Source organism: Acanthopagrus latus, chromosome 17, assembly GCF_904848185.1.
Source record: "Acanthopagrus latus isolate v.2019 chromosome 17, fAcaLat1.1, whole genome shotgun sequence".
Lineage (NCBI taxonomy): Eukaryota > Metazoa > Chordata > Actinopteri > Spariformes > Sparidae > Acanthopagrus > Acanthopagrus latus.
The window spans coordinates 4370177-4389049 of NC_051055.1; the positions used below are offsets into that span (position 1 = coordinate 4370177).

Genomic DNA, 18873 nt, shown 5'->3' on the forward strand with positions numbered 1-18873 from the left:
TGACAGGCCGGCACATTGCCACCCTTACATTGGAGCAAATGTGCTGCCTTTTCTTACTAAAGTCAGAGTCATGTCTATTAAAGCTACTCAGTGGCACCTGATGCAAAAAAATTCTGACTTCATGGTACAAAATTACTTGGATCATCTGCCCATATATCACATGCTAAAAAGACATCCACCAGCTAAGCCAGTTAACTGGTTTCGCCCTCTAACTTGTACACCGATAAAATGATTTAATCATGTGGCTCTTCTAAATTTTCCAGATGTTATTAGATGAAATTTGTGAAAAAAAAAAATGTGAAAAAAGTTGTGATGCTCCAAAATTACATAAACCGTTTTACGGTTGTTGTTTTTTTTTCCCCCAGTGTAAGCTTGCAGAGTTTAGTCATGGAACATTGTAATACACAGTTTGGCTAATATGTCAAAGCCATGCGCTCCTTCTGAGTGCTTGTGTAACAGAAGCTGCATTCACACAGCCCTTTGCAGAGATCCTGTGCCTATTCTCCACATGGGCTGGGTTGAGGGGTGAAATGGTTAGAGTGAAACTCTTGCCAAAAAACAACCAAGGTTTTATTTGTGAATGTATATGAGCCAAACCTTTGTGTAAAGGCATAATTATGTCGAAAGAAGAGCTTTTAAGATTTACGGTCTGGCACACCAAAGATACAGCTGCTAACATGAGTTGTTCAAAAACCTTCTTTTTAGTAAACTCTGTGTACACAAACAATGTCCGCAATGCTGGTGTTCATGTGTAGAGACCCTGGTGATACTATGAGCAAAGTTTCATGTTGTGTCGAGCCTTCTTAGTGTTTTAAAAATAGCAGTTTGATGCTAGCATAAGAGTGCCCCAGCACTCCATTGAAAAGTAGCTTGCTTGAACAAAACATTCACAAATAAAGCCTTGGTTGCTTTTTTGGCAAGAGTTTCACTTGAAGCTGGGAGCAAGGACATGTTGATCTGACAGTCTGATAACTAAACAGATCCTTCACTCAACAATATAAGTAGAAATGTCCCACAAAGCAACGTTACAGGACCAAACAACAGTAACTTGGTAGTGTCTTTGGCAACTGATATGAGAAGAACTGTCTTGACAGTTTGTTCTGTGTGAACAAACAAAGGCGCAGAATTGGTGAACCTCTCCCATGGCGATAATGCAGCATCTCTGTGTGAAAAGGGCTAGTCTCTACTATGCTGACATTTATTTTATTTTATTTTTTTTATAGAACCCCACTATCCTTGCTTTGTTGATACGTTTCTTTTAAAGGGGCACTATGCAGAATTTGCATGTCAAACTTGTCACTCATCATGGGGAAAACTACTCAGCCTGTAAAAACAGTTGTAGTATATGATTATACCACTTTGGAATAATTTTGTACTTTCTTGATATCTACTAAGTGAAGGCCTTTGTTGTTACATAGCTGATGACATAATAATAATAACAAATAATTAAAGGGTAAGTATTTGAACTGAGCAGTATGTTTTGCCTTATTTGTAAAATAAGGTCTTTCTTTTATTCAGGAACAATCACTTTTCAGTTGACACAAGTTTTTGGATGGTGATGATGGCGCAGACCTGAAAACATGGCCTTTGAGCAAGAAGAGCAGACTTGTCCAGCAGCGGTTGTTATAATATGACTTCACATCCTGTGTCTGACGTTTTTGTGCATCTGTTGAACCAGAAAGATATCCCTCTGACATATGAGTTCTTAATATTATGCTCCAGCCTTAACTAATCCAGCATGTGCCTTCTGGTTATTTACTTGTTTGCTTTTTTTTTTTTCTCCTTTTTCAAGAGGCACCATTCTAAAAATATAATCAGCTGACAGAGCTCTTGAATAGCCTGACTTGGGAAATTACTGTAGGTATATGGCTGTGTGTTACACAACCCTGAGGTAACATAATGGCTACTTTCTCAAAGGTCAGATAAAAGGAGGCCAGATAAAGTCTGCTGCACGCTCTGCTGTCCTTTAGAGAAAGGCCACAGCTAGAGAGGGAGTGAGGCTGGAGGAAAAGAGAGCAGCAGAGTTCTTATGCACAGATTAGTGATAGCAGTTTGTGAAATAATGAAAAGTTTCCCCTTAGGATCATCACCTGCTTCACTCGTCTATGCATGCAGCGCAGCAGCGAACTCTCATCCTGACATTGACAATCCAATCAAAGAAGTGCAGAGAGGACATCCTTTTTTGGTCCTTTCAAACAAATGAAAGAAGCAATGTGCGTTAGCCCTAAGACTAAAGGTCACCTTACCTTATAGCATTCTTGTCCTGCTGTGGGACATCTTGGCTTCCCCTTCTGTTAAGTGTTATTGATAATCATCTGGCTGAACTGTGTGTTGTGTCTGGGCTCCTGCTTCAATAACACAGATAGAGCTGCTTCCCTCAGACACAACCTCAGTTTATGGATTGTAACAATGATCTGACCTGAAGCCCAAAATGTAATGTATCTTCTGAAACTTTTCACAGTTTTTCAGCATTTTCTCAAATATCAGCAATTTGTCTGGCAATTATAGAGCAGATTCAGCTTTTCACAGTGGTGGAAAGAGTACTGAAAATATCTACTCAAGTATGATTAGTGTTATGATTGGTATTAACATAATACTTGAGTAAAAGTACAATGTCAGTACTCAATTATGATTTGAAAAGTAACTAAGCAGATAAAAGTTACTCATAAAAGTACTAGTATCTAGTAGATAGATAGATAGATAGATAGATAGATAGATAGATAGATAGATAGATAGATAGATAGATAGATCACATATCACTAAATATAATTTTGGCACATTAAGAAGTCATGTTGATAACTGTAAACATTGAAATATTGCGGTGGCACTCGTGTGTAATGCTGATAGATGCATAGACTGTCACTATCCTCATGCTGCTAAGGAACAACAAGTGTTTTCCAACCTGCATCTTTGACAAATACAACTTGTTTTCTATGCAAGAAATATACCCTTTCTTTGTCTTCCTCCTGGTTGTGGCGTGATTCACTGTTCACTGTACACACCCATTCATGAGAGGGCTGATAATACACAGTGTTTCATCCGTGACACTAACTAATCTGCAAACACATGATAGATATGTTTTGTGTTTAGAGTGCAGAGAGGAATGAAAACGTGCCTGGATGTTTTTCATCTTATTAAGGATATTAAGAAGTAGTCATCAATTTCTGCCTATTGGTGTCAAATTTGTATTGTTTTTTACTCAGATTCAGACACACGGCAAAAAAAATAAATAAATTAAAAAAATCCTGATTTTTATTTTTATTTATTTTGCTTGTCACATAAATATTAAGTCCCTTAGTTCGACACATGAAAACAAAAAAAATGTAGAACTTGGAAAATGGAGCACTGCAAAAAAATAATGTTATCATTTGCCCGTTATTGCTTCCGTACATAACCAAACATTGATCATAAAAAAAACAAAAAAACAAAAAACAAAAAAACTGTTCAAATGAATCAGTTTTGTAACATTACACTTGCATCCTGTTTTATCTTTGGTTGGATAACCAAACATTAAACATTAAACACTGATGACTAAATTTCAAACTGCACTAAGAAAGGTTACATTTTGTTGATTTCCATCCTAGACAAGTTATATTTTAGGAAAACTCCATTGATCAGATTGTATGACAACCATCTGCAGTTACAGATATTTGATTTTCATTGTGACAATACTGTCTTTGTGATGTCACAGTGGGTGAAGGTAGCTTGGGAAAATGTCTTGTGTTCTGGTTTCATTTGGCAGTCAGCAGGCTGAAGTACAGGTGATGCATATATCCACAAAATCTGAGCTTGGTAGTAAAAGTGGACATCAGATTCATCTTTGTTCTCTGGAAACATCTTTAAATGTTTTAAGATGCTTACCTGTGGAGTTGCAAAGCAAAGCTGCAGCTGACATTTAAAACAAGTTAATGGCTGCATTCAACCTTAGTGTCTGAAGCAGGCTGGTTATAGATAGAGAGATAGATAGATACATAGATAGATAGATCTGTTATGTCAAAGGGGCTTGTAATTTTGGGTGATATCAACCTTGACTGGAGTGATGGCTCAACAAAATCTTTGAAAGCCATGGCAATGAAACTTTATCCACTAATCAAATATTCAACAAGAATTAGCAAAACACTCAGCTCACTTCTGGATCTTATTCTAACAAATCAGCCCTCAAAATATGCAATGTCTGGTGTAATTGATGCAGCTGTTTCAGATAATTCTCTTATCTATGCATTAAGGAAAATCTTAAAATCCACAAAAACCCACGGCCCCCACTCTGTATCAAAAATACCAATTTCAAAACTAGCTCAACTGAATACTGAATTTAGTACTATTGAGTAGAAAAATGAGCTGTCACTGGAAAATCCTGAACAAATCCTAACACAATTCCACACAAAATTTCAGACAATACAAAATTGATATACAACTGTCAGCAAGGTTTGTCCTAGGCAGAGTAAATTACCATGCATTACCATGAAATCTGAATTATTTCAACTCCTAAAACAGAAGGCCACTGTCTTTAAAATGTATAGGCCAAGTTGAACACCTGAGAGCAAAAATAATTTAATACAAATTAGAAATAAATGTACTGCTGAACTGTGTAAGACTAAGGCTGTCTATTTCAAACAGCAAATTACCCAATCTGCTACCAACCCAAAGGCATTATGGCAGACTCTTAAGGTCATCACTGGCGAAAATGAAAAGAAAAATAATCTCAACATGCAGATGTCCCTATAGGGTACTTTTATCTCAGACTCAGAGAAGATTGCAAGCGCTTTCAATGACTATTTTGTATCATCTGTCAAAGAATTGGCAACCAATTTTTCCAATCCATCCCTTTTCTCACCTGTTCTTTCTCTAACATCTGATCAGTTCTCATTTTCTGAGATCTCTCAGAATGAGACAAATACTGCATTCATTAAAAATATCTCATGGCTGTGATATTTATGGTCTAAACACTTTCTTTTAAAAGACCCATGCTGGATGCCTAGTACCCCTATTTCAGCATTTAATCAATCTCTGTGTCAGGTTTTCTGACTTCCCATCTAACTGGAAAACAGCACAAATAACAATAATTTTTCAATCTGATGGTCCTACTCTTGTCTCAAACCACAGACATACAGCAATACTCCCAGTTATGTCAAGCAAGTTAAGTTGCTTGAAAAAGCCTCATGTAACTAGCTAAGTTATTATTATTAACTGACTCAGTGACTGCCAACATGGTTTTTGTGCAAAACGACCAACCATATCGACATTACTACTTTTCACTGAACAAATATATGACTTTCTTAACAAAGGTAACATCACTGGAGCTATTTTTATTGATTTTTGTAAAGTTTTTGACACAGTGAACCATAAAATTCTGCTTAACAAACCTCATTTAAACTGTTTTCATCTGTGGTTGAAATGCTTTCTTCATATCTGAGAAACACGTCACAAGCTGTCAAAATTGATTATGCAACATCCCGATGTTTAGTCTGTGATATGGGTGTTCCACAGGGCAACATTCTTGGACCCTTACTTTTTCTTTTATACAGCAATGATTTCCCTAAATTGTGCAAATATTCAAAATGCTTACTGTATACTGATGATACTATGATTTTTCTCTCTGACCCAAATCCCAAATTATTGTCCGATCTTTAGTTCTCACATGACTGGTTCAAAAAGAACCATTTGACCATCAATGTAGAGAAAACTGAATGCATGTACTTTAACTCTCCCAGAAAATGTATTTCCGTCACTGATCCTGTCTCCTTTGCAAGCCAAGATCTTGTCATCACAAAGACCTATATCTTGGTGTACTACTTGATTCACATCTTACATACTGTGAATACATTTCTAAACTAAAAAGTAAGCTGAGTCAGAAACTCTGTGTATGATAAGATTAGACCATATCTCTCCTACTCTGATTCTGAAACATACCTACATGCAGTTGTGTTCAACAATTTCCTACTGTCTTCCAACCTGGTCACTTACCACTATTGAGCTCTTAAGATCCACAGTAACCTCCTGAAGTAGTCTCACCATTGCACTGCACTCACACGCTACAAAGCCTTGACTTCTCAGAATTTCATACAGAGCCATGCAATTACATATTATTTTCAGTTTCAAAACAGCACGTCACCAACATTTGCTGCACTTCCCCCGAAACATAATATGAGACAAGTGTGCCTCACTAGGTCAGTCTCACAGGCACTCATCCCAGTCCCTCCATACAAAAACACCTGTGGTCAAAAATCCTTCTTTTATACATGCACCAAAATTTGGAATGACTTTCCTTATCACATCAGAACTTTACCATCTACCACATATTTCAAAAGACATGCAAACTACACCTTCTCAACACTTATACTTGCACTCATTGATTGTTCATGTATTGTTTAAGTATTGTTTTCACTATTTGTATTATTTGTTTGTTTTTATTAAGTCTGTTTCTGTCGAGCCCATGCTAATGTCCTGTAAGTGTGTTTATGTCTTGATGTGACATGACTGTGGTTATGTGTGTTAGGCCTTGCGTTACACAAGGCACAATTAAGTAGTGCTTATGTAACATTAAAATGGTGTTTTAGGTTAAATTTAACTATCAATAACAATTAATCGGGGATAATTATTAATTATAATAAATATTATGATCCGATTTACATTAGATCACCTCAGGGCACCACCCTTGAAGAGGGGAAAACATAGCAAATTTACTAAATCGTTTTCATTAAAACAAATTAAACTGTTTATAACTGATGAACAATTAACTAAATAACTACAACCAAATTTACCATAACAGCTAGTAATGGTTGAACAATTTTTGACAGTGTTCGTGACAGTGTAGAGGCTGGCAACATTCATTCAACATTCTTTGGCCTTGTCCACACTTACCAAAATGATCTTTTTCCTCTGTCTTCCTCTGCGTCATTTCAAGAACATTTGCGACTGAATATCAACTGAAAACGACTCAAAATACTGTAGTTCATATTCCAGGCCTATAGGTGGCGCTTGAAATTAACCAAAAACGGAGAAGAAGAGACAGAGCATGCGCATAAAGCTTGTGCACAGACAAACAGACAGTAGAAGGAGAAACCAAACACAACACGAAGAAGACAAAAAATGTCCACTGCAAGGAAACCAGAATCGTTTGTGTGGACCAATAATAAATTTGAACTGCTGCTGTGACTCATACTCGACTACAAGGCGAGTAAGTTGCAAGAAACACGAACACAAGCAGTAGTCCGCCATTGTTGTTGTCGTTGTTATGAGACGTTGCGGAGTTCAGAGGTCGAAGGCTAGAGGTCAAGGGGTGGGGTGATGGCGTCATCGAAATGGAAAGTATGTGGATTCACTGTCCACACAAAAACGTGAGGGCTGTGCTTTTGGATTTTCCCACCCTGAGACCCAGTTTCAAAAAAGTGCATTTTCAGACACTGCATTTACATGATCCATGTGGACGATCAGCCAAAACGATGCAAAACGTGCATTTACACTAAGGAGTGTTTCCGTATGGATGGGCATTATACAATATTGAATAGACAGCAAGAAGTTGCAAACGTCTTTATTCAACAGAATAAACACAAGCTGAAAACACACAATCTAATCTGTGTGTGTGTGTCTGGCAGAACAAAGAAACAATGGTGGTCACTGATATCACATGTGGGTGTGATATGCTCCAGGCTCAAGGAACGTTTGTGTTTGTGTGTGTGTGTGTGTGTGTGTGTGTGTGTGTGTGTGATGCCAGGTTATAGAAGATGGTTAGTTGCATGCACAGACCCTGAGTCTGTGTGAAGCATCATTCAGCTAACGTCAAATTAGCCGTCTAGGAAAGCAAACTACCAGTATCCTGACCTGAGAGCAAAATAACACAAAACAGTGAACAGACATGCAATTTGAACACAAATGCATTACATCAGTCAGAGTTTAAAGCCCTGTGCTTAGCCATACTATGCCATCTAAGCGTTACCAGTCTTTGGGGAGAAGGTGCTGGTGGTTTCAGGAGAAGGTTGGGATTCCAGTGTTGAATGCTGTTCTTGCTGTGGAAGGACTGATGAAGGTTGGCAGAGGAGGAAATGATTTGCTCCTTTCCTTTGCAAGGATAGCAGCTTGGTGCTAACTTGCTTGGTGTTCCTCAGATTTTGAAGTTAGCTGGCAGTGAGGAGAAGTTCTCTGGGCCTGCTGCTAATGCAGCTTGGAGCTCTCAGCAGCTGTTAGGCCCAGTACAAGAGATCTTGAGGGCAGGCAGCCCTGTGGGGGGAGATGGAGAGGAGCCCTTGAGGATAAGAAGCCAAAGGAGTAGAGGGTGTCGAGTGAGAAAGGAAAAACAAGGAAGATGCTGGAGTTTTCACTATCTGATCAGAGGGGGGTCTGTCACCCTGACCAGTAGTAGCTCAAAGCTAAATTTTGCACCAAGGTGTGAAGAGTGGTGAATTCTGGGACACTAAGTTCAGTTCAGAGTCCATTTTTTAAATCTACAATGATTGATATCATCTGTGGGTTGCAATATGTTCTGCAGAACAGGAACCTGCTGGAAACCAATTTTTAAATTGAGTCAGGCCCACTTAAAGGGATATTCCGGTGTGAGTTTAATCCATGGTCTAACACACCGTGACACCAAGTAAGACTCGCTTTCGAGAGATCAAGTTTGCAGACCGCTAGCTTATGTAGTTTTAGCAACCTCAGAAAAGACCGCAAGATAACAATACACTGCAGTCTATGCCTCCACCAAGAAACCACAATCAAAAGGCCACAAATAATGGTCAGAACAGCACCAAACTTCAGCATGAGTACAAATAGGGTCACAGCACATAGTTTGAGGCATCAAACATGGTGCGATAGACCATGGATTAAATTTACGCTGGAATATCCCTTTCACTGTAAGTTAAAGATGCAGTCTGGAGTTATGACAAAAAAGTGGACTTGTTGAAAATTTGAATGCTACAGCTCCCAGGTCCCTCCTTCTTCCTCTCTGCTGCCTGCAGTCCTGCCTTCAAAGGCCCTCCCTACAGAGGAGCCTGCTGTGCACGAGCAGGCTTGTAACTACAGTAACAGAGGACGCTAGATAACCAAGATGTCACATTCAAAATAACAACAACAACATAAACCCTGATTGTTCTATTTCTGATCAATACAACTAAATTACAAGGACGAGTGCCTCATGGCGATCATTGTAGTAACCCGATTTATAAAAAAATATTCCTCACATCACGGTAGATGGAGTTACCAGCTAATCTTAACTGGTGCAACATCATGCTGCCTTTCTGAAGCATGAGTAACGTTATTTCTCTAAACCAATTTGACCACTTACTGAATACAAAGTAACCTTATAACTGCCTTGTCACTTGAAAGAGACTTTTGTTAACCAGTAGCCATAAAGACAAAGCCAAACTCCAGAGTTAGCATACAAGCTAACAAGCTAGATTTAACAACAAGCTACGTAGCATGACTACAACATTTTATGGGGATATGCGCTATTGTGAGTATTACTGTAACCACCACCACCATAGCCTTTTGGTTAAAACATAGAGTGAAACATATCAAGCAGGGGTCCTTACTTGTCCAGCAAGAAAAGCAACTAACTCTGCATCGCTCTTAAGTCCTTACAAATCTCGCAGCTCCCTCCACCTCTGAAATAATGCTCCGATATTTATCCATGTTGTCTCTCTGGCTCTGTCCAATTATTTTGTTTTTACACTGCTTTTCGTCGTCAAACTTATTATTTCTCCTCTTAGTCGCGGGCAGTGGTGGGGCATTGTTCTCTTTTGTTGTTGTCTGTTCTTCTGTTTGTCTGTTATTGCAGCCATAAAATCACAGTTTTATCAGAAGAGGAAGGCAGAGGTGGGTTAGAACTGATTTTGCTAGACATCTGTAAGTCATTCAAACACATCTCTATTGATTTCACTGCTTCCTACAGTTGTCTGCATCTGCAGTGACCCCCCAAAAGATCCAAAGTTGTTGTTGTTGGGCCAAAATCAAGTCAGCTAATAAGGTCATTAGCTCCACGACTAACTGAGCTAATTAGCTAATGGCAACAAGCTGAGTACCCAGCCAATATGAAAACTACATTAGTGCAGAACTGGACTGAAAGCACTTCAGCACTGCGCTGATATTTTTCAATTTAGTATATTTCATATTTGGACGGTCCAAATTCAAGAAGGGTTGTCTTGTCATCTGTATGAGACTGACAGAGTATTAGTTAAAACATACAAAAATGAACTCACATTATCAATAGTGTGTGATCAAACAACAGCGTTATGTTCTGTAAAAGATGTCTTTCGTGAAGTGTTGGCATGCTCACCAGATAGCTCTGACCTGTGCTGTCTCCTAATACCACTTTTTACTGCATAGGGTGACAGTCAGATAGTCTAATATCTGTTCATTAAGTTAACAAAATAAACTCCCAATATCTTAAGAAAAGTTACATTTTCCTTTCTGAACAAAAAAAAAAAAAAATACAACTGCTAGCAGACTTCAATCAGTTAATAGGGTCACTCAGCTCCATGGCTGACTGAGCCAGGCTACTTCCTAAAAGCAGCCAAAGATGGCTACAGCAAGGAGCTAGAAGCAGGAGTAAGTGTTCAGCTGCCCCCTACAGTTTTGGAAATTCAGGCCATTTCATACAAATAACACTTTTAAAATAAGTGAGAATGAGTCTTGGCCTGTCCAACTTGAAACTGCAGATAAATGGGCCCAGAATTGATCCACTGTCACACAAACAAAGAAATCAATCTTGCCACAATACAGGTTTTTGTGTGAAAAACTGTTTAAACTCCAGCAAAAAACTTCAACTCAAGCAAAAGTGAAACTGCTGTATCGATAATCCTGCTGTCCTTTTTTTTCAAACTTGTGTTATTGACCAGCTGTAGCAGGAATGTGTTGGAAGAGTGACATTTTCCTGTCAGTCAAATCTGCTTTGGTTCTTTAAAGTAGCTGACATGTCTCAGTCAGCCCAAAGCCAAGGCCCTCTCACTTAGTGTCATCTTGTCTGCTGAAGGTGTCTCTTTGAGCTTATCAGCTCCCAGACAGAGCGGCTGGCACCACGTTTTCCAAACCCAATTAAAGAGGTTGTTCCAATTAGTGAGCAGAGAGAGTTTGATGTGATAGGAACCAGCATGAAGACCCTTGCCTCCTCAACCAATAAGCGAGCACCCCCTTCCAGTCCCTTAACTGAAAGAGCGCTGTACGATTGTGTCTTCATCATGTCTAGACATCTAAACAGCAGACACTTCAGTGTTTCATTCTGCCCACACACTGGAAGTTGCTGCCAAGTTGACATCAGCGATACAGGCTGTCAGAATATATGACAAAATGGTCATACTTGTTTATGGGTGTATTATTGTGGTGGTGATGATGGTACAATAATATCCAAACATTAATTACATTTATATGCAATCAATATAACATCAGTAACAAATGGACGCAGATGCTACCATCAACTGTGAGCTAATGTATGCAGAGCAGTATGTTCTTCTCTCCTTACACAGTGCCATGTATTGAGCCACACTGCTGCTTGTGTTTCCCTTCCGAAGACCAAAGCTGTGACAGAGAACAAACACAGATAACACATGCTTTGTGTTCCATCAAAACCTGCCCTCTAACCGTTTGCTTAATCCCCGCCAATCCACACATGCTATTGACGAAGAAAAGGGGCTGCCATAGATCACAAGATCTTGTTTGTGTGAAGTGCTCTGCAGGGTGAGGAAGATAAAGATGGTGCCAGGCTGCTAACTGCTTGGCAGTATTGCTATATGTTACCATTAGCTAGTTTGCTCTGTAGCAGCAGCGGTGTCATTATTTGTAATCACCAGGAAACATACTGTTGGGCTCTGGCATCTCAGAGACATTAAGTACTGACACAACATTGGTTGCATATTTGTTAACAACAGCAATGACGTGAGAAGAGACGTGAACTCACATGACAAAATGTAGAACCATCATGCTGCACATTTCCTTTATATGTTAAAAAATGAAGACACTGTGGTGTGTTCACTCACTCAGAGGTAGCCAGTGTTTTGTCTTTCGCTTCAGCGAGGACACAACCTCTGTACATGGGACACCTGCTCCACCCACTGAGCTTCACATGCTTTACTCATTCCTATTATTTCTCAACCTGGATTTAATCATGTTCAGATTGTGATATAAAGATCCACAAGATCCATGTATGCTTATATTTTTTATTTATTTTTTATGTTTTACAAATCATATATTGTGTCATATGTTGTGTTACAAATCATATGTTGACCCTTTAATATCACTCACAGTCATTTATCAATCAGTCAATCAGTCAATCAATCAAAGCTTTATTGTCATTTAGCTGTACCAACAAAAGTAGTGCAACAGAGTGAGACTTCGTTTCTCCGGGATCCCATAACACAAACACAATAAACACACATATATAAATATAATAATTTAGACTAAAACTAAAACTATGACTATGATTAAGGGCTCATGAAGTGCAGTAGTGTGCACGCTCCAGATCAGCAGTTCAACAATCTAACAGCTTGTGGAAGGAAACTGTTGCATAGTTGGTTAGTTTGGTCTTTTTGACTACGAACCTGATGGGAGCAGTTCAAAGAATGTGTGGAGAGGGTGGGAGGGTCTCAATGTATGAGTTTATGCACTGAGTTGCAGGTACTATCAGACTTTTACTTATGATCAGTGATGGGAATAACGGCGTTAAAAAAAACAGCGTTACTAACAACATTTTTTTTTTTTTTTTAAGGTAACGGGTAACGGGTATTCTAACTCATTCTAACTCATTACTATTTCCATTGTTACAACGCTGTTACTGTTACCAGCAATTAAATGTGGCACATTATAAACTGAAGCTACTCACTGAAGCTTTTGTCATCCGACTCAGTTCTGAGCCACAGGAGCTGCCAAGCTGTTTTCTTTTTCTTTAGTGAGGGAGGAGGGAGGGGCTAGACAACTGCATAAGTGATGATTATTGGCTGAATTAGAGCAAGAGTTCTTAAGCCAATCAGAGGCAGTGTTCACTTTACACACAAACCACACACCCACTCAGCAGCCTCACACACACGTGTACATTATGTATGTTATATCCCAGAGCGAAGTGTTTGTCCACGTCCATTATAACCAAGTCTAATCTAATGAAGCATCTCTCAGTGGCACATGCTTCTACAACACTAGCGGCCAAAAACACCGTTGTTGACACTGTTGGTGATGACAGCAGGCCAGATGTGGCTAACGTGAGATCCGCAAACAAAGAAGGACACAGAGCTGTCCAAGCAGCTACAGCTGGATTTTTCCAGCTTCACAAAAGCTTGTGACGCAGACTGAACTGAATGCAATGATAGGCAGGTATGTTGTTGAGAACATGTTCCAGTGATCAACAGTTGACTCAGACTCCTTCAGAGCCCTCACTGGCAAAATACCAGGGAGAGCAGGTGCCGGTTCTACTCTGCAACTGCAACTGGCTTCTGAAACCCACTTTAAAAAAAATCAAAATTATTAGATACATTTAAACTTAAAACAAGAAAAAAAAAAAAAAGTAGTGCAATAGTTACTCTACCTGGTAACTACTTACTTTTATAGTGGAGTAATTCACTTACTAACTCAGTTACTTTTTGGAAGAAGTAGCCCAACACTGCTTATGATATCCTGATCACATTTTATGAACCAATATGTATTTCAATTCTGTATCTGACTATGCTTTTTGTCATTATACAATTTTCAATTCATAGTTTAGGTCAACAGTTTTCCACTGTCTGCAAAATGTTACTAAAACAGATACAAAATGGCATGCTACGCATATTTTTAACAGCTGCTGGAGAGTGACCAATGTTTATAGATTTTATTTATAGATCTACAGTAAGTTTATTAAGTAAGCAAATTGGTTCTTCTAGTTGAATTGCTGTCTTCCCTTAAAACATAGACTTTTTCTGCCAAATCTAATCGTGTTAATGATGCTGTAAATGATCAGTTCCTTAGCATGAGGCTGAATAGGAATGAAACTGATATGCTTGGTCATGTCTATGACAATTATAGTCCTAAATTAAGGCAGCTAATTTTATGACCCATATTCCATCTGTTATTAGGTGGTGACATGTAGCAGCTGTAATAAATACTATAGCTGGAAAGGAGGAAGTTAGGGGAAGCAGTATATATGTAGGCTGGGGACGGTTGGGTAAAACAAGCACGGAACTTTAATTCAGGAGTCCACTTTTCTTGTCAAAAGTGTGAAACCAGAAGTCAACCATGATTCTCTTAACTTATATATACTAATGTAAGTGATGTCTCAAACATATTGCAAAACAACTTACTTAGATAGCGTATACGTTTAACAAAAGTAAATCCTAAATCTCACCAAACTGAATAGTTGTTAAGTACCATTCCAATATTTGATAATGATCATAACTGTGGTTGATATTTTAAAGGTACACAGTAAATGGTCATAGTTACGTGTGGTGACTAAGCATGAAACTCTTGGTTAGTGACTGGAAAAACAACACTATTGCAAGTCAGGAAAGTTGATATTGTTGATATTATGTATTTTGCCATTTTTTCTTTGCTATAATCGTTTGCTAAACAGGCAGCTAAACCAGTTGTTTTATGTAAGGGAAGAATTGTGGTGATATTTTATCAAGGGACATGATACCACACTCCACCCGTCCACCACCCTGACCTTCACACTCTTACATTCTGTTACCACATTAGGGACAAAATGCTATCTGTACTTGTGCTGAAAATTAGCATTGGATGTAAATGGGCATGCTCTTCCAATATGGAAAGACATTCCAGAATATAGAGCTGAAACAGTAAAGGGACACATTTCATTCTGGTTTACATATTTGTACCACCAAATGTGTTCATAGTGGTGCTGAGTTACTCAAGTTTGTACAGGCCTTTTCTTGATTGCAACTAGATGGTTTGGAACTTTGCCTCCAGAAGCGAATCATATAGTGACGCATAAAGCTCAACACATGGTGACTCGAGAAAACACCTGCACATATTAAAAAGAAGCAAATGAAGAAACAGCTTATTAACCCTAACCCAATCCAACTTATTCCATTCATTTCATCCATTAAAATATTTCAGTCTGAGGGAAGCATGCAGAAACAGGGTTTTACAAATTTGAAAATCATACATATGCATATTTCTGACTTTTGTGCATAGAAAAAATGGGCATCTTAGGAAGGCATTGCTGACACAATATTCAGACAGTAACTCCTGCACCGTATTTTACTGTCTTGTTTGACACAGTCAGTGTTAACTTTGGGCCTTACCCGTTCGATGAAATTTTTTCATGTAGATCACAGTGTCAAACTAAACCAACCAGGGGCAGTAATGAATCCTCCTGGCAGTCAGGGCCTCATTCTGGAGAGTACATGTTATAGCTCAGCCTGGATGGCAGGTGCCACAGGAAAGTAAGCTGAGGCAGAGTTAAGTTATGGAATAAAATGGGGTGATTTATCTCAATAATGACTCCTTTTTGTGTGACAAGCCAATTTCACTGCCCAGAGGTGTTTTTTTTTCTCTCTCTCTCTCTTCCTCCCCAGGCTGAAGGTTGTTTTCAAAGGGAGGCAGTGCTGATGGAATGGCCTCAGATCAGACTGGGGATGGGGTAGGAGGCTTTAGTAAACACACATGAGCAATCCTCAAGTTTGGCTGTGTCAGCTGAAGGGGTGACAATAAAGAAAGGGGATGAAGCAGAGCCACTTTCCCACTGGAGAGAAAGACACAGTGGTTTTGAGATCATCTTTCTTTTCTTTTCGGAAGAGGCTACTGTCGAGGGCTGAGCCTCGCTGCCTTTTGATTTTCATCCCTCCCTTTGATCCTGTCATATAAATCTACCATGTGGCTGCACACTGTATCTCTGAGTATGCACATTAAAAAGCTTGCAATCAAACCTGCTATAACTCTCCAGAGTATCCGAAAAACATCCTTTCACTTAAATCTAAGATTACAAGCAGGCATGTGGCCAATTATCTTTGGTTATGGGGCTTTGGGAGAAAGTCACAGAAAGCTACAATAAGAATATTTCAGGACACAGCTGGAGGTTAATAGTGTCATTACATGTAGCAGATGCTATTTTTGGATTAAACTTCACCAAATTTTAGACTTAGAAATCAAAAAGCACAATAAGTCATAGGAGGCGGTAATGCATACTTACAAAAAAGGCAATTGATTGGCATCAAGAAATCAAGGAACATCAGTACCACACAGCAAACGCTCAGAACAAAATCTGAAGCTAAATGATTTGAAATAACAACTTGTGGTGAATTACTTTAAAGATGGATTTACCAGAGGGCACCAATGTTCTCAACATTGTTGCCTTGGCAAAGAAGATAATGTTTTCACATATTTCTGCTTGTTTGTTTGTTGGTTAGATTGTCTGCAGGATTTCAAACCCACCAAAAAAAGACAAGAAAAAAAGGGATAAAAGATTTCCAGGAAACTTGAATGGTGGATGATTCACTGCCCAGAGTAGAGCCATTATAAATGCATGTATTTTGATGAAAAAAAAAAAAAAATCAGTAATATTTAGGTGCCTAGACACTATGAGTGGGTAAAATAAGGCGCATATCCTAGCTTGAATTATGGTTAAGCAGTTATTTTAGTTGCTACAGAGCTACCAAGTTTTGAAATGATTGAATTAAAGGTGACTGTTGGGCTGTTGGCAGGGGTATCAGCATATTTAATGCATCTAGTTTGAGAAAGTATTCACTAATTGCCCTGCGGTGAGGCAAAATTTAATGGCCACATTTTCAAAGAAAAAGATTCTGTGACTGCTCTCTGTACAACGCAACAGTGACTCACTTTATCCTTAAGTAAGAATGTTACAAGTGTTAAGGTCAACCACGAGTGACCTAGTATGTATTGATTAACAAATTCAAAATCTTAGAGTAGGGGTAGATGAAACAAGGTCTAACCAAAACAACTTGGCACCAAATTCTGAGGCATCCTTTGTGAAAAGTTCTTAATCAATTATTTTGCGTTTATCTGTATACTTAGCTTTAAATGTTGGCAACCTATCAATGAATGTTCATTGGTCACCTTTTCTCATAAGATAAGTCTGAAATCATAGATGTTAGTAAGTCAATAAATATGGTAAATGGCCTAAGTGTCCTCTGATGAATCAACTAAGTTAGCAATAGCAGTTGTCAGGGAGGCAGGGAGGATAAACAGCAGCCAAAGATATATTTACTGATTATTTAAATTCATTTGGCATGAATGTCCAAACCAAATTTCATAGAAATCCATCAAGACATTTCTGAGCCACAATTGTGAACCTGATACTGGCTCCACAAGAAAAGAAAGAAGATTGCCAAAATCACAAGGATTCATTGTCTGTGTAAAGAAAATTGTGTCAATTAATTTTACTGGATAAGTAAAATGACTGACATTCTAATGACACTAACTGAAAAGCTTTTCTTTGATGGCATTGCCAGTGTGACCGACGGTCACACTGGCAATATCAGAGACTGAAATATTTGAGCAACTTTTGGCCTTTATATGGCTTTATTCATAGAACAGCTCAGGATGACATGAAACAGGGTGAGAGAGAGGGGGGTGACATGCAGTAAAGGTACCCAGGTTGGGACTCAAACCTGGGGCTGCTGCAGTGAGGACAAAGCCTCTGTATATGGGACAGCCACGCTACCCGCTGAGCAAAACTGCAATCACCTATTTGATGTCTTAATGTCTGGTCCATTTATACTCCCAGAGAAAAAAAAAACTCACACACTCTTCATCTGACTTTTGAACTACAGCCATTCTTTATTTTCATTATTTTGGTTTATCACCAAATGACTAGCTAAACTAATGACATTCTGTTCTGTGTGCTGTATAATATTCAACAACTGCTAGCAAGCCAAAATGCTAAACTAAGGTGGTTAATATTATACACATTATATCTACTTAACATTGGCATACCATGTGACAGTTGTAGCTGAGCGTCTCACAGAGCAGTTAGCATCCAACACTTGGTAATGATGATTAATGTTCATTTAATTGTCATTCTACAACACAGGTTTGTACTACAACATTCCAGTTACAATCTCACAGCCTGCAAAAATAACCTGCTCTAAGTCTGGTGGGGTGGGTGTTTCCTAACTGATCTGAAAAGCATCAGTAGTCCATTAACCTTTTTTTTTTTTCATCATCATTTTTAACATTAAGGTCCAGTTTGTAAGAAAGCTGACATCTGAGTCTCATTCACAACTCATCAAATACTGACACTTTGGGACTGAAGGTCAGGCCATCCACCATCCCAAATCCACTTTTCTTACAAATAAGACCTTTAATGAGCCCTTATACAATATGTCTGTCAATCAAAGTCCATGCACTATATTTCCCCTCAATCTCTAACTGTATAGTTGTGAATTCATCACAGCCCATATTGAGGTATCTGTCTGTGCTTTTAGAAAACTCTAGAGTCTATGAACATATCCAACAAAAAGTAATTGGGGTCTTAAATTGCAGCCCTTTCAATTGTCTGAGCAGGTTTCTTTTTGCTGTTTGAAAAGTTTGATGTGTTTTTAAGTGTCACCATTTCTTTCATCTGATTGGCAGTTTCTATTATCTTAACATAAGATGTTAACTTCTATGCTATTTCTGCTTTTCCACTCCACTGTTTCAGAGTTGTCCAGCCTGCCCAAGGCTACAGATAAACATTAGGGTTCAATGAGAAACATTACAGCACACTGTGGAATATGGAATAATTCCAACGGACATTTCTGGGTTGGTAAATGAATCATATCTAACACATTTATATATCCATTAACCTGATATAGTCACTTAATCAAATTGTGTGTGTGACACAATTAGACGGGGAGCTCCCATTAGAGCTGGAAATCAGGAAGTCTTGGATGTCAGAATGAGCAGATTGGTCAAAAGAAGCCTGCCTGATTAGGGTCAGATCTGTCTTTAAGAAACAACATC

At 38.6% G+C, this 18873-nt stretch overlaps 1 protein-coding gene across 2 annotated transcripts in view; it reads left to right on the top strand.

Annotated features, from left to right (window-relative positions):
* The window catches only part of tsnare1 (T-SNARE Domain Containing 1), a 190938-nt gene that overhangs the window by 13920 nt on the left and 158145 nt on the right, over positions 1-18873 (top strand). Inside the window, exon 1 of one of the 2 annotated variants that reach the window (XM_037075979.1) lies at positions 15534-15553. The exons of the other annotated variant lie outside the window; for it this stretch is intronic. Coding sequence (XP_036931874.1) covers positions 15549-15553 — 5 coding nt within the window. The 5' untranslated portion in view covers positions 15534-15548. Of the gene's footprint in view, positions 1-15533; positions 15554-18873 lie in introns of those variants that run through there. 2 annotated transcript variants of the gene reach the window in all.